Source organism: Motacilla alba, chromosome 18 (genome assembly GCF_015832195.1).
Source record: "Motacilla alba alba isolate MOTALB_02 chromosome 18, Motacilla_alba_V1.0_pri, whole genome shotgun sequence".
In the NCBI taxonomy this organism is placed as follows: domain Eukaryota; kingdom Metazoa; phylum Chordata; class Aves; order Passeriformes; family Motacillidae; genus Motacilla; species Motacilla alba.
The window spans coordinates 4,422,592-4,436,614 of NC_052033.1; the positions used below are offsets into that span (position 1 = coordinate 4,422,592).

At 51.3% G+C, this 14,023-nt stretch overlaps 1 protein-coding gene across 2 annotated transcripts in view; it reads left to right on the forward strand.

Moving 5' to 3' along the window:
* Positions 1-11,125, forward strand: part of MAP2K4 (mitogen-activated protein kinase kinase 4) — a 63,507-nt gene extending 52,382 nt beyond the window's left edge. For both annotated transcript variants that reach the window (XM_038157056.1, XM_038157057.1), the window contains 6 exons: positions 707-758; positions 1,166-1,293; positions 5,288-5,365; positions 6,713-6,861; positions 7,355-7,400; positions 8,253-11,125. In XM_038157056.1, the coding sequence (XP_038012984.1) occupies positions 707-758; positions 1,166-1,293; positions 5,288-5,365; positions 6,713-6,861; positions 7,355-7,400; positions 8,253-8,366 (567 nt within the window). In that variant the 3' untranslated portion in view covers positions 8,367-11,125. The remainder of the gene's footprint in view (positions 1-706; positions 759-1,165; positions 1,294-5,287; positions 5,366-6,712; positions 6,862-7,354; positions 7,401-8,252) is intronic.
* Positions 11,126-14,023: the final 2,898 nt, after the last annotated feature.

Here is a 14,023-nt window from a genome sequence, read left to right on the forward strand (position 1 = left end):
AGTTCAGATCCTTGTTCAGATCACAGTCCATGTGAAAAGCTGGTTGGTCTGTGGAGCAGAATTGCTGCTGCTGTTTGCACCACACTGGGAATGGGTCCTCAGGGTGCTCAAGACTTTTCCACAGTATGTTGCATGGTGTAAGCAGAGGTCCTGGGGTCAGTAATCAGTTCATAAACAGACCCCAGGACCAGCTTCCTGCCTTGTCTGCTTGAATGTGAGCACCAGCAGCACAGGCACCAGCACAGACCAGAGAAGCTTCTGGAAGTCTTGTGTAAAGGCTCCCAAAAGCACTGGAGAACCTGGCTGATGTTTTCTTGATATAACCTGGAAGTTCTAATGAAAAGTCAGGTAATTGAAACAGTTGTGACCTGCTGAAAAAAATACAGCATAGGACTTGAAATAAGTAATTGCTGAGGATAATTAACATCAGAGATTGTTCTGGCTCCACCTCTTGCTCCCCTCTCCCAGAGTGGGATCTTTGCAGGTCACAGGGGATGTGTGTTCACTAATGCCCATACCCTCTCTTTTATCACCTTCTGTTTGCAGAAAAGGTTCACAGAAAAGTGTTTTATTACATGACATATTACAGCATTGATATCTCAATGTATTAAATGCTTTTTACCCCCTGTTCTTGGAGTTCCAAAAATGTAATAATCACAGGACTCTTACGACATCTGCTTATTTTTCATCTATTTTTCTTTCCTAGACTGTGAAAGCACTAAACCACTTAAAAGAAAACTTGAAAATCATTCACAGAGGTGAGTTCTTCATGACTCTTTTTAACTTCATGTCTTTTTCTTCTTGTCCATTAAAATAATTGCAAGAATTGTAAGTGGCCTTTGGTTCACTCCAAGTGTAAACAGAGCACCTGTAGCGCCGCGAGTCTGAGTGCAGGTTTTGAACAAGTGTCCCAGTGCCTGTTCTCTTGCCCCTTCAGTGCTTTTTCCATGTAAGTGTGATTTCAGGGTGGTTGGGCATCTGCTGCTGCCTTTGGGCACGTGGCATCTCCAGGGCTGGCTCCATCCCCTCCTGCTCCCATGCAGGATCCAGCGCCAAGGGTGACGGCGACGGCGCGGCACTGCCGGCCTCCATCCCCTGCAGCTGCTCTGCTTGAAATTGAAACCTCCAGCCGTGACTTACTGGTTTAAATCTCTTCCCCCTGCAGACATCAAACCTTCCAATATTCTTCTGGACAGAAATGGGAATATTAAACTCTGTGACTTTGGCATTAGCGGACAGCTCGTGGACTCCATTGCCAAAACGCGGGATGCAGGGTGCCGGCCGTACATGGCGGTGAGTGATGTGGGATCTCACCCTCCCTGCTTTCAGCCTGGCTCCTTGGCATGAACACCCCTTTCCTGGATGAAACTGAGCTCTGGATCGAGCTCTGCTGTGGCAAAGTGTCCCGATTCCTGGGTTTTTGCTGGGTTCCTCTGCTGCTGCCAGGGCTGTGGTGCTGGAGTGGAGAGGAGCTCTGTGCCTTCCAGCAGCTCCAAAACACCATTGCCCAGGGGAGCAGGGCTGTCAGAGTGTGGGTTTGTCTTGGTCTGCGAGAAATCCATTTGCTCTGGTAAGATTATGTCACAGGAGTTATTGCGGAGCAGAATTACAGTGATTTTTCTGTAAACCACTTTAATTCCAAAGTGTGCCAGAACTTCATTCCAGGAGAATGTGATTCTGGAGAGCAGCAGTAGCAGAGCAGCTGCGTGGAAATTGCTGGGGCTGAGTTGTGGCTCCTGGGAGTCTGTCCTGCTTGTTTGCTGCCCTCCCCCTCCAGAGTGAAAAGCTGTAGTGGTGATTTTGGAAGCTGTCTGAGGATTTTAAACACTTCAGTGCTTCAGGGTGCTTTGAAAATGCATCTCTATTCTCACATGAGCCAAGGGTACATTGTGCAGGGAGCTGTGCCTGCTGCTGTTCATATAACCTAATTTTAGTGCCTGTCTTTAATTTTTGTTATATATTTATGGCTCTGTATGCTGAAAAATACTCTTTATCTACCACCAAGTAGAAAAAAGGAAAATATCTCTATTCCAAGGCATGGTTCCCACCTGGTCCTGGCCATGGCTCTCAGGGGGCTTTTCTCTGACTGTGGTGTCCAAGGCAAAACCTGTCTGCCCTGACTCTGATCTTTCTTTGAGCCATGGGTGGGTGGTCAGTTCTGCTCAGGCTGTTGGTGTAGTTACACCTTGGCAGTTCCTGAGATGTCTGTAAATAGCTGCAGTGCTCCTTTTCCCCTGGGATGTGGTGAGTGAGTGCTTCCATAGCCCTTCGGTTTTCCTCTCTCCTGTCTGTCTGTGTGCACTCTGTGATTTGTGCAGCTCCATCGGCAGCTCCAGACTTGGGTGGACTTTTAAGTGAGCAAAAGTGTTGCAGTTCAGTTTGTGTTTTTCAGAGCCTTGGCAGGGCACAGGTTTTGTGGGGCAGCCAGCAGCTGGCAAGTAATGTGGGAGATGATTGGCCTCTTCCCTGCTGCTCTGCAGCCTCAGTGACTCCTTTCCAAGTACATGAGCATTTCCACGTACCAGGGAGCCTGGGAAATGGGGAGATGTCCCCTGTGTGCAGGCACATCTGCCAGCTCTTTCTCCAAGCCAGCAGGGGCTGATGTCTGAAGAGATGCTGTGATCAAATTGGATATACCTGGGAAGGAGTCAGGCTGCCACACTCCTTTCAAAAGGAAAATAGTATTTTTTTAGTGTAAAATAGGCCAAGAGTGGTAGCTCTGTTCAGCCAGGAGGCTGTCCTGAGGGCTGCTGGATGCTTTTCCCTGATGATAGTGTCTCATTTTGCAAGGCTCACCAGCCCCATGGCACTCGCCCCTGAAGGAGCCTGGTCCCACGGAGCTGTTGGTAACAATGACACTGGATGTCAGCCAGTCTGGCTGTGAGTGCTCTGAGGAGGCAGCAGGAGCCGTGTCCAGCTGCCAAGCAAGTGCTGTGGGCTTGAACCAAAATTGTTGGAGCTGTCACAGCGAGCGGCGCCTCAGCCTTGGAGCTGCGCTGCTGAGAGGTTGTTTTGCTTTTGGCTTTCAGTTCCCCTGCAATTGTTACAGTGAGCAAAGGCCTCCAAGTGTTGGTACCTCGTGTTCTCTGGAGGAAAGAAAGGCAGGACTGAGTTCCCAGGCAGCCTCTGGCCCCTGGAGCAGCCTGGGCTGTTCTGTGCTGGTGCCAGCTCTGGGGGTTTCCTCCAGGTGAGGTTCTGCAGCCCTCCCCCAGCAGTGGGTGCTCCTGGCCAGCCCTGCATCCTCCCTGAGTGCTGCTCCCTGTGCTCCCTGCCTTGCCCCTGGCTGTGGGGATGCTGCTGGGAGTGGGCTCTGTGTGCCACGCTGCAGCTGCTGGCCTTTGTGTCATTACTGCTTTTTGCCTCCTGAATGCCCCAGTGAATCCAGTGCCCGTGTCAGAGAGGAAGGGTGAGGCTGGAAGGGCTTGGTTTAGGCAGGGGTGGAGGGCCAGACCCAGCCATTGTGAGGATGGATGTCCTGCCCTGCTCCTTCCAGACCTCCACAGGAGTGGAGTGTGATGGTGTCACCTCCATCCTTGGTCACTCAGGTCCTTTTCCCAGGTCAGCTTGGAGCTTCTGGCTGCAAACTGTGGCTTCTCACTTCTCCCTGGTGAAGGTGGACAGTTGGTGCTGGCATTGCTGTCAGGGTCTTGTGTTCAGGTGGTTCAGGCAGAGATCAGGCTGTGCATGGCTGTTTGTATAGCTGGGGTTTGGAACAGAGGGAGGATCTGTGGTGCCCACTGCTCATTTTTCAGTCAAGATGCTGGTGCTCAGGTGGACTGAACTGGAGAAGGCCCATGGCAGCCTGTACCCTTCTTTGATGCATCCATCCCTTGTCTCTCCACCCCATCAGCACATCCAGAGATGGGTCTCCACCTCAGCCATTTCCTTTCCTGCTTGTTCTTGGCATCAGAAGGACACCTGGCCTGAGCCAGGCTTTGTCTGCAGCCCTCGCTCCAGGTCCCCAGGGTGTGACATGGTGACTCTTCCTTCCTTGGTGTTAATTGCTCCCATGTGATCTACATGGAAAATTCTCAGCATTCTTCCTGCTCTGTATTTAGATGGGATTTATTTTGGTCCATCCTGCTTTCCCTTTAACTGTGCCACCGTGCTCTAAGGCCAAACCCCTGTTGCTCTGTTTGCTCACAGGAGCAGAGTGCCCCTCATGGGTGCCTGAGACAACCAGCTGTGTCTCACCAGTGCCACCCATCCCACCAGTCCCTCTGGGCAGTTTGGCTGCTCCCTTGCAGTCTCCTCCTTCTCTTGCTCTGCTCTGGCACATCCCTGTGGCTCACAGCCCTGGCCAGGCCAGCATCCCCATAATTTGATGTGTTCTGAGCTGGTCCATCCCTGGTGGCAGCTTCCAGACATCATGGTGTGTCTCCAGTCGGATTCAGGGCTGGGCCACCTGCTGCTGCACTTCTCAGCTGTGTCTGCCATGAAATTGTATTAAAATGTAGCTTAGAAAGCAACCAGGGCTTTCAGTGTATTTCCTGTATCCCATAATTTAGGATTTATTGCTATGCAGGTATCTTTATTATTGTTGTAGTCAAAACTGAATGAGAGCTTGTTTCTTTTGACATGTTAATTACTATATTTTTAACTAAAGAAGGCAGACTGAGGTTTCTCATAAAGATGACATGCGTGGCATAACGATGTTTTTTGCTGGCTCACCTCTCTGGATAACCTGCTCTCAGGTGTGAATCACCCATGTCTGGCTCAGTACTTCTTTCTATGAAGGACATTTTGGATGTCTTAAAGTCTTGTAACATCATAGTTGCCTTCAAGGAATGACGAAATCCTTGTTCAGAGGAGCTTTTCTTAAAGCACATTGTTTTTAATAGTTTCTTAGCTGGCTGAGGAGAAGAGTTCTGGTACTGCTAAGCCTCACTCCCCAGGGTGGGGGAGAGATGTTGATTCCAGTTCTTATGATCCCTTGGGTGTCAAAACAGAGAAAGTGAGACTTTGTGCTAAAGATATCCAAAAGTTGAACAAAACTAAATAAATAAGACAGTCACAATTATTCAAGGTGTTTGTGCAAAAGGAAAAAAACCCTGAAGCATTGAACTGTGATGAGTTGCCATTTCTGCTCACCTTTTACACGACCCCTCCATAAAATCGGTGTTTTAAGTGATTCCTTGAGATGTTTCTCTGCTGGGGTTGGATGGCTGCCCTGGCCACAGGTTTTGCTTGGAGCTGTGCCAGGCTCAGGGTTCTCTCTAGCTTTGCAGATGCTCCTGGTTGCTTCCTGCATGGCCCAGAGCCTGACTGCCCCTTGTTGCCGTTTCAGCCGGAGCGGATAGATCCCAGCGCCTCGCGGCAAGGCTACGACGTGCGCTCCGACGTCTGGAGCTTGGGCATCACATTGGTGAGTGGGCACTGCTCTGTGCTCTGCTTGGGCATCAAACTGGTGAGTGGGCACTGCTCTGGGCACGTGGGCAGCGCAGCCCAGCTCCTTCCTGTGCTGTGGGCACTTCCTGCCTCAGGAGCAGCCTGGGTGCTCTCCGTGTCAGTGGTTCTCCTGAGCCCCCATGGTTGTGTTTGGATGTGAGCAGGGAAGAGGTGTGTTGAGTTTGCAGGCTCCCCAGGATGAGGAGGAAAGGAGTGAATCTGACTCCATGTTCTTAGAAGGCTAATTTATTATTTTATATTATATTATATTATATAAAAGAATACTATACTAAACTATACTAAAGAATAAAGATACAGATAGGAGGCTTAACAAGAATGAAAATGAAAACTTGTGACTTCTCAGAGCCTCGACACAGCTGGCCATGATTGGCCATTAAGTTAAAACAATTCACATGAAACTAGTCAAACATTGACCTGTTGGTAAGCATCTCCAGACCACATTCCAAAGCAGCAAACACAGGAGAAGCAAGTCAGATAATGTTGTTTTCATTTTTCTCTGAGGCTTCTCAGCTTCCCAGGAGGAGAAATCCTGGCAAATGGATTTTTCAGATAATATGACAGTGACAGAGGTGTTGGATTGTAAATGAATTTTGTGTTCAGAATCTGAGATGAGGGTGCTGAGTGTGGTGGGGCAGAGCAGAGCACCCAGCCTGTGTGAATAAACCTCTGGCAGCTGCTGTGCTTTGGCTGCACAGAGACTTTGGTTAATCCTGGATTCTGGGATTGTGATTCCTCACTGGCTCAGCCACAGCACTGCCAGCTGCACACATTGAGAAGCTCTCAGTGAGAAGCCCTTACTTTCTTCAGGTTGGGAAGCAGAAGAGAAAGCAGAAGCAGTTAAGTATTAACTGGTAGCTTCTGTTCTCACCAGTGATGTCTAAAAACACTCATTTTCATTATCCTGGAGTTGGATTCAGGCATCCTTGTGGGTCCTCTCTAACCTGAGATATGATGTGATTGTTTCATTGTCATTACCCATTTTCTCTAGTGCTTGTTAGGGTGCTTGGGGAGGGACTGGAAGACTTTACTCTCCCACACTGGTTTGATTTATAGTCAGTGGAGGAGCAGACATGGCCTGCACAGGAGCCTGGTCAGGGTAAATCTGCCCATGCCCCTCACACAGGCAGCAGAACTTGCTGCTGGCTAAAACCTTCCCTCTACTTAGAATCATACAGGGAATAGGATGAAGAATCTCATCTCACTCTTCCTTCTGGGGTGGTTCAAGTTTGTTGCAGACGTTTTTTTCCCCTGACTGAGCTTCCCTGATGTAAACCTGCCTGGTGCTGTTGCTGTCTCCCTGCAGTACGAGCTGGCCACGGGGCGATTCCCCTACCCCAAGTGGAACAGTGTGTTTGACCAGTTGACACAAGTAGTGAAAGGAGACCCACCACAGCTGAGTAACTCAGAGGAAAGGGAGTTTTCCCCAAGCTTCATCAACTTCGTCAACTTGTGGTAAGCGTGTGCTGCTGAAGGCACTGGGGGTTGGCTCCTTTTGTTGGCTGGTATTTGGCAAGGGTCATGTGTCCAGCACTTCCTGGCTTCTTTTCACATTCCTGCACCAGCCTAAAGGGGAGGACCACTCACATTTTATTGGTTTGGATTTGTGTGGGTTGGGACTGAAGGGCAGAGCCTGGAAACTGCTCTTCAGGAAAGGAATTAGGAGACAACCTCGGAGAGGCTGTGCTAGAGAGAGGAGACGTGGTAAGGAGGGAAGTTTCCATGGCTGGAAGTTTGTGTCAGGCACAGCCCCAGCCCCTGCCTGCACAGCTGGGATGGCTGCAAGGGAGGGATGGGGGTCACTCACAGTGCAAGGATGGGTTTTCCAGAAAACCAAAGGTGGTGTGTCCCCCTCTGACAGCATCGTGTCCTGTAAAAGTTTGTATTTGATGTCTGTAACATTTTCCCTGATCCCACGTTCTCCTAATTATCTTTATGCTTTCTTTAGCCTTACAAAGGACGAGTCCAAAAGGCCAAAGTACAAAGAGCTTCTGGTGAGTTCTCAGTGCTGAATCTTTCAATGCCTGCAACACACAGCTCACCGGGGGCTGGGCTCAGGCAGAAGGGAGGTCTGAAGGAGCAGAGCCCTGGAGCTGGGCAGCAGCAGGGCCTGTCTGTGGTGGGATGCTAAAGGAGAGAGAGCAGCAATGATTTTGGCTTGGATCAGTCACATGTGGCAACTTCAAGGAGCTCTGGGCACCTGGAGGGCACCTCTTAGAGGCTGTGGTTCCACATCACCTGGTGTGAAAGGGATTTGCCAGATGTCCTGGCCCAGAACCTCCCTGATGTTATGTCCCAGCTCTCTGACCTGGCTCTGGCCAGTGCTGCCTGCTGGGCAGAGCAGAGGGTGAGGGCTCAGAAGAGCAGAGCTTGGGTTTGACCTCTGCAAGGCACTCCCTGTCACTCCTGTCACCCTCCCCACTGTGACCATGCTGCTGATGAAACCTCTCCTGAAAGGATTTCAGGAATTGTCAGTGGTACAGAGGAGCTGCTGATCCTGCACCCTCACTGCCTCCTGCCTGGCAGCTCCTGACACTCTGGGTGATCCTGCACCCTCACTGCCCCCTGCCTGACAGCTCCTGACACTCTGGGTGATCCTGCACCCTCACTGCCTCCTGCCTGGCAGCTCCTGACACTCTGGAGTCCTGTCCTGCCCCAGTAACCTCCCATGTTAAAGACATGGACTCCCAATGTGGAAAACCCCTGGAGCAGGCTGTGTCCTGATGCCCTACAGCCACCACAAAGCATGTTCTTGCCCCAGACAAATTGCCCTGCTCAGTTTTTATCTGAGGGCCACATGGCAGGAGGGTGACCATAACTTTGTTGTTTTCTTTATCTGCTTCCAGAAACATCCCTTCATCCTGATGTATGAGGAACGCACAGTGGATGTTGCATGCTATGTTTGTAAAATCCTGGATCAAATGCCAGCAACTCCCAGCTCTCCAATGTACGTGGATTGATACTGCTGCTACATCAAACTCTAGAAAAAGGGCTGAGAGAAAACAAGCTGTAAAGAATTTTCATCACATAATTGCAGTGTTTTTAATGCTCGCCCAGACACCATGTGCAATAATATTGGTGTTATTTCCATCCTGTCTGTATACTGTTGTCACATATAAAGTGCATCCCTGTAATACCTGATCACACAGTGTTAGTGTTGGTCACAGAGAGACCTCATCTTGCTCTTTTGTGGACATATTCATGAAATGTGGAAATAAGTACATATATTTGTTGACTGTGATTGGATAGCACCTAAAATTCATTTCTAGACTCAAAACTTGGAGACTCCTCAGCAGCTACTGGAAAGATTTTTCTCTCAAACTCTTCCGATTGTTGTTTCAAGTAATAATAAAAAGCAAACAAACAAAAGTTAGGCGTTGTCTGTCTGAACCTTAAGAGACTGCCTGGAGGGAGAAGAACTTGCTTAACCAACGAGATGCTTTGCCTTCTGGAGCTGGAAAGGCAAAGGAGAATTTTATTCTTCACAAAGTGCAATAGATTTACTGCTATGAAATTCTGTTGCTTTACAGTCGCAGTGTACTTTCTGGGGACAGTGTGCTCAGCTGAACTTCCTGTTAAAGAGAGATCATGTTAAATATAGTGAATATGTCTTTACCAAAAATATGTTGCGTTGAAAGAGGCTAACATTAAACTATTGAGATGGGACATAATGTATTCTTCCTCCTTTTACCAAGCCAGCCACTCTTCACTCTTAACTAGGTGTCCTGTAAATTGTTACCTGGTAAGATAAGACCTTTGACCTGAAGAATTATTAAACTACTTGATTGAATTTAACCTGCTTGTTGACCTGGTTTATAGTGCACAGTGCTCACCACCCACTGGCTTTGCTTTGCCTTCACCCAGTGCCATCCACAGAGGCTGCAGCTGCTTGAATGGGCCACCAGCTGCTGGCTGTGAGTCCTGGCCAGTGTTTCTCGTGTTCCTGCTGTCCCCAGCCCTGCTGCTTGCACCTGTGGCACGGCCCAGCCCTCCCAGCCCCACGTCCCTGAGCTCCTGAGTCCCACTCCAAAGCTGAGCTCTTCCTTCTCGCTGCTGCAGGCAGGATGGAGGGGTGGCCCTGTGCCCACCACACCCTGCTCAGCTTGCTGGAGACACTTCACCACACCTGGAGACCTGGAGAACCTCCTCTGGGACCTCCACGGCTCCTCGTGCTGCACCCCGGGCAAAGCTCTCTGAGATTGTGGGGTGCAGAAGGAGATGAGGTGGAGATGAAGGAGCATCCAACTCCTCTCAGCTGGCCCAGCAAGGCCAGGCAAGCTGTCATCTTCTGGTGCACTCCTAAGCGAAACAGCACATCAGGTTTTTCTGTCTGCTTAATTGACGTATTTTCAAAGATTAATTTTTCTCAAAAGCTTTTTTTTTTTCCCCAAATATTGCAGTTCTAGGTGTTTAGTAGCACACCAGGGATAAAACACAGGCTGCAGGGTCTCTGCTTTCCGTTCTGAGCTGATTTAGGTGCTTGGTAGGACTTCATCAGTGTTAGAGCAGCCTCTCGTCAGAGCTCAGCAGCAAGCCTGGACGCAGAGGGGATGAACACACCGTGGTGCTGGCAGGATCCCCAAGGAAGGGCTCCCCACGTCCACCCAAAGCCACCGTGTGCAGAGCAGCCCGAGGCAGAGCGCTGGGTGAAGACCGAGCAGCACATCCCAGCTGAGGAGAGCTGAGGCCGTGCCCTGGATGCAGCTGGTGCCTGCCACGGGGGTGACACGTCCTGGGGCTCCTTGGTCCTGCCCTTCCTGGATTGTGTTCCTCTTGGGCTGCTCCTCAGGCGAGGCAGAGGTTTCTGCAGTACCTGCTCCTTCTGCACAGCTCTGGTGCCTCCTGCGCAGAGATCAGTCAGACCATGCCTGTCCAAAGCAGCCCTTGTGTCCCCACCTCCAGAGCCTTTCTCAGGCAAATCCCCGTGGAGCTGTGATTCCTCCCTGCAGCCTTCAGCCCCTGGAGCAGGACTGCAGGTGCTCCAAGTCCCCAGGGGTGAGGCTGTGGGGGCTGAAGGGACCCAGGCCCAGGAAGGGCAGCCCCACCTGGGGCTTCACCCTCCCTTTGGTGTCAAAGTCTGACTCCTCCTGGCAGCAGGGAGCCCAAAAACCTCTCAGAGGGCCAGCACTGAGACAGAACCTCCCAGACCACACAGGACTGCCTTGCTCTGCCCTGTTGGGATGGCTGGATCTGTGCTCTGGTGCTGCCCCATCTCCAGCCCAGGACCAGCTTGCTGGGAATGGAAATGCAAAGCTTTGAGCTGCCAGTGACAGGAGTGAGGTGCTGCTGCCTGGGTGGCTGTACAGGACAGGTTTAGCCTATTCAACATAGATTATTATAAATGATTAAGGGTGCACCATTTATTGCAATGTATCTATTAAAGAAAAAAAAAGAAAAAAAAGGTGTATAGTGTTCAGAAGCTGTGAAAATAGTGTAAGAACTGTACATTGTGAATTCTGGTTATTATTTTTCTTTTCTTGTACCATAGAAAAACTGTATAAAAATATCAAAAAGCTGATGTGCAGGGATGTTGCCTTATTGTCTGTAAAATGAAGCTCAGGAACACAACTGCTTCAAAGAGCTTCCGAAGATTTTATCCGGTCTCCTGGTTTGACTTCCTCCTCTATTTAAGCTATTATACATGGATCAGAGTGTTTATGTAATAGTTCTATCCTTTTGCCTGCAGGTCAGTTGTAATAAAACTAAGATGCGACTGTGACCTTGTTATTTTCATTTTGTAAGGTCAGGAGTGAAGGGGAAGGTTCACTAAGAGCTGTGGAATACCTCCCTTTCAGGTGGAAGAGGAAAGCAACCTTCAGATCTGCTTGTGCCAAAGGAAGGAGGTGAAGGGAGCTCTGGATGTGTTTTCTCTCTCTGGAAGATTGCTGGGCTCTCTGTGTTTGAGCAGCTCTCAGGTGAGCAGTTTGCAGCACAGGGAGGTCCTGGTGGCTCAGGACACTTGTCCCTGTCAGGAGGGCAGGTGGCTGTGCCCACCCTCCAGGGAAGGGGCATGGAGCTCCCAGCTCTGATGGTTGCAAGGTCTGAAGAACCCAGATGGTCTCAGATCCTGGTGCTGGGAGGTCTCTTCTGCCTGGAAGCTGTGGAGGGCTTGGAATCTGCCCAGTCAAGTGGGCAGAACTGGCCCCCAGCAGCCCCACTGGGATGGAAGAGTGCTGGGGAGAGGGCCCGGTCACGAGTGCCTGTCCTGCTCCCCTGGGCTGGGTGGGACAGCCCCGGAGGGCCCAGCCCAGAGAGGGGACAGCAGAGCAGCCTGCAGGGATCCCTGCTCATGGTAGACCTCAGGATCAGGAATAGTTGGGAACGGGTGGATCACCTGACCCAGCTCTGGCAGGGTCTCACCTGTGGAGGGTGACAGCTGTGTCCAGAGAGGGGAAGGCAGGAAGACAGAGGTGAAGAATGTCTTGCTGTGTAGAGATGCACAGTGTGAAAGGTTCACGTAGCTCAAGTCTTGTCAGTTTGCCTAAATTCTGTGCTCCCTCCCACCACACCAAGGCTTTTTCTGGAGTTTTTGTTGCCAGCACAATACTTTGGAGATTTTTGGGTCACCTGCTATCCTCACTCTTCAGTCAGAATCCAAGATCCCTCATTTGGTGAAGGAAGAAGACAAAATCTGAGCACACACCAGGGACAGTCCTTCCTTCCCTGGGATGGAATGTATTTCTGGATGTTTCAGTCCCTCTCAACTGCTCCTTGTTGAACTCATGCTCCATCCTCCCTCTGGACTCTCTCCTGCCTGTGGGCACTTCACTGCCCTCACTGAGGATCCCAATGTCACTGTGTCACTGCTGAGGCAGCACAGAAAAACCCACCCTGGTCCCAGATGCTGCTGGTGTCTCCAACAGGATCCATTCCTGCACAAGGGCACTGCTCCTGCTCCTGACAGCCCTTGCACAACTCCAATACCCCTTGGAGTGTGGTGGCTTTCTCCAGGCTGGGAATTTTCCTTTGGGCATCACGGCCAGGTCAGCACGGCCTGGCTCTGGCTCTCCCTCTGTCCATGCTCAGTGCCAAGGCTCAGGAGCCAATGTTAGACCAGCTTCATGGAAGACCTGGAGCCCCTGGTCACTGCCTGTGCTCAGATTGGCACCTCACACCAATGCCCCACACCTTTGTCCCCACTGGCATGGACAAGGTGCTTCTTAGGTCTTCAGCAAGCTTCATACAGCATCAGAAAATCTGATCATACAGCATCAGAAAATCCCACTGTGCTCTGGAGTGGTTGTTTTGTGTCTGAGGAGCTCCAAGAGCAGCTTTGAGGTTTGGATGAGCTCAAACCCATCCCTGCCTGGACCCGAGCAGGTGGAATGCAGACGTGCATCATTACCTGTTCTGTCAGGAGCGCTCTGAGCGAATGAACGCTCTGGCAGGACTCCCCCTGGCCTTCATCCCAGCCCTGTCTCTCCTTTGGGGGCCAGGTGGGTACAAATGAAGGGCTCAGGCCTGTGAACTGGGGGGTCCCCCTGTGCTGGCACTGCTGGGGCACCTCCAGTGCTGGGGACAGCCCTGGGACACTCAGGACAGGAAGGACACTGAGGGGCTGGGGGTGTCCAGGACAGGGAACAGAGCTGGGGAAGGGGCTGGAGCCCCAGGAGAGGCAGAGGGAGCTGGGAAGGGGCTCAGCCTGGAGAAAAGGAGGCTCAGGGGGGACCTTGTGGCTCTGCACAGCTCCTGCCAGGAGGGGACAACCATGGTGGGCATCCAGGATGAGAGGGAACGGCCTCAGGCTGGGCCAGGGCAGCTCAGGGTGGGCACAGCAGGAATTTCCCCATGGAAAGGGGGCTCAGGCACTGGAACTGCCCAGGGAGGTTTGGAGTGCCCATCCCTGGGGGTGCCCAGGGAATTCCTGGAGGTGGCACTGAGTGCTCTGGGCTGGGGACAGGGTGGGGATCAGGGTGGACTCTGGTCTGGGAGGGCTTTCCCAGCCTCAGGGATTCCATAATTCTGGTAACACATAGGTGCTACTTTTTAAAACTCAATTTTCCTTCAACTCCTGACACAAATCACATGTGGCCATTGCTCTGAGTGTGGTAAGGGGCCCAGGGAAAGACGGAGTAACTGCTCTGAGGAACAAGAAAAGGAAAAAGCTGTACTTTGCCTTTATGTTTACAGCTGTGCAAGGGCCTGGAGAACGAGATGAAGCACAAACTCCCTCTCCTGGAGACACACGGCACTTTCTTTTGGAAACAGCAGCAGGGCAGTCTGTGGGCTGTTCCGGGGGACATCTGCCAGAAAACTTTGTCTTGGCATAAATCCCATGCCTCCCATCAGGACAACGTGGTGTGGCCAAGCAGGGGTGGCTGCGCCTTCCTTCCTTCCCTTCCCTTCCCTTCCCTTCCCTTCCCTTCCCTTCCCTTCCCTTCCCTTCCCTTCCCTTCCCTTCCCTTCCCTTCCCTTCCCTTCCCTTCCCTTCCCTTCCCTTCCCTTCCCTTCCCTTCCCTTCCCTTCCCTTCCTCTGGGGTGTGTGGGAAGGCAGCTGCACACACTGAGCAGATTTTCAGCTTGCAGGACTGTGTGTGGTAAATCCTGTGGTCCCTGTAGGGTCCGTGTGGGGGAAGCTGCCCGGACCATGGTCTGTCTTGACCTGGAGGCTGCTGGG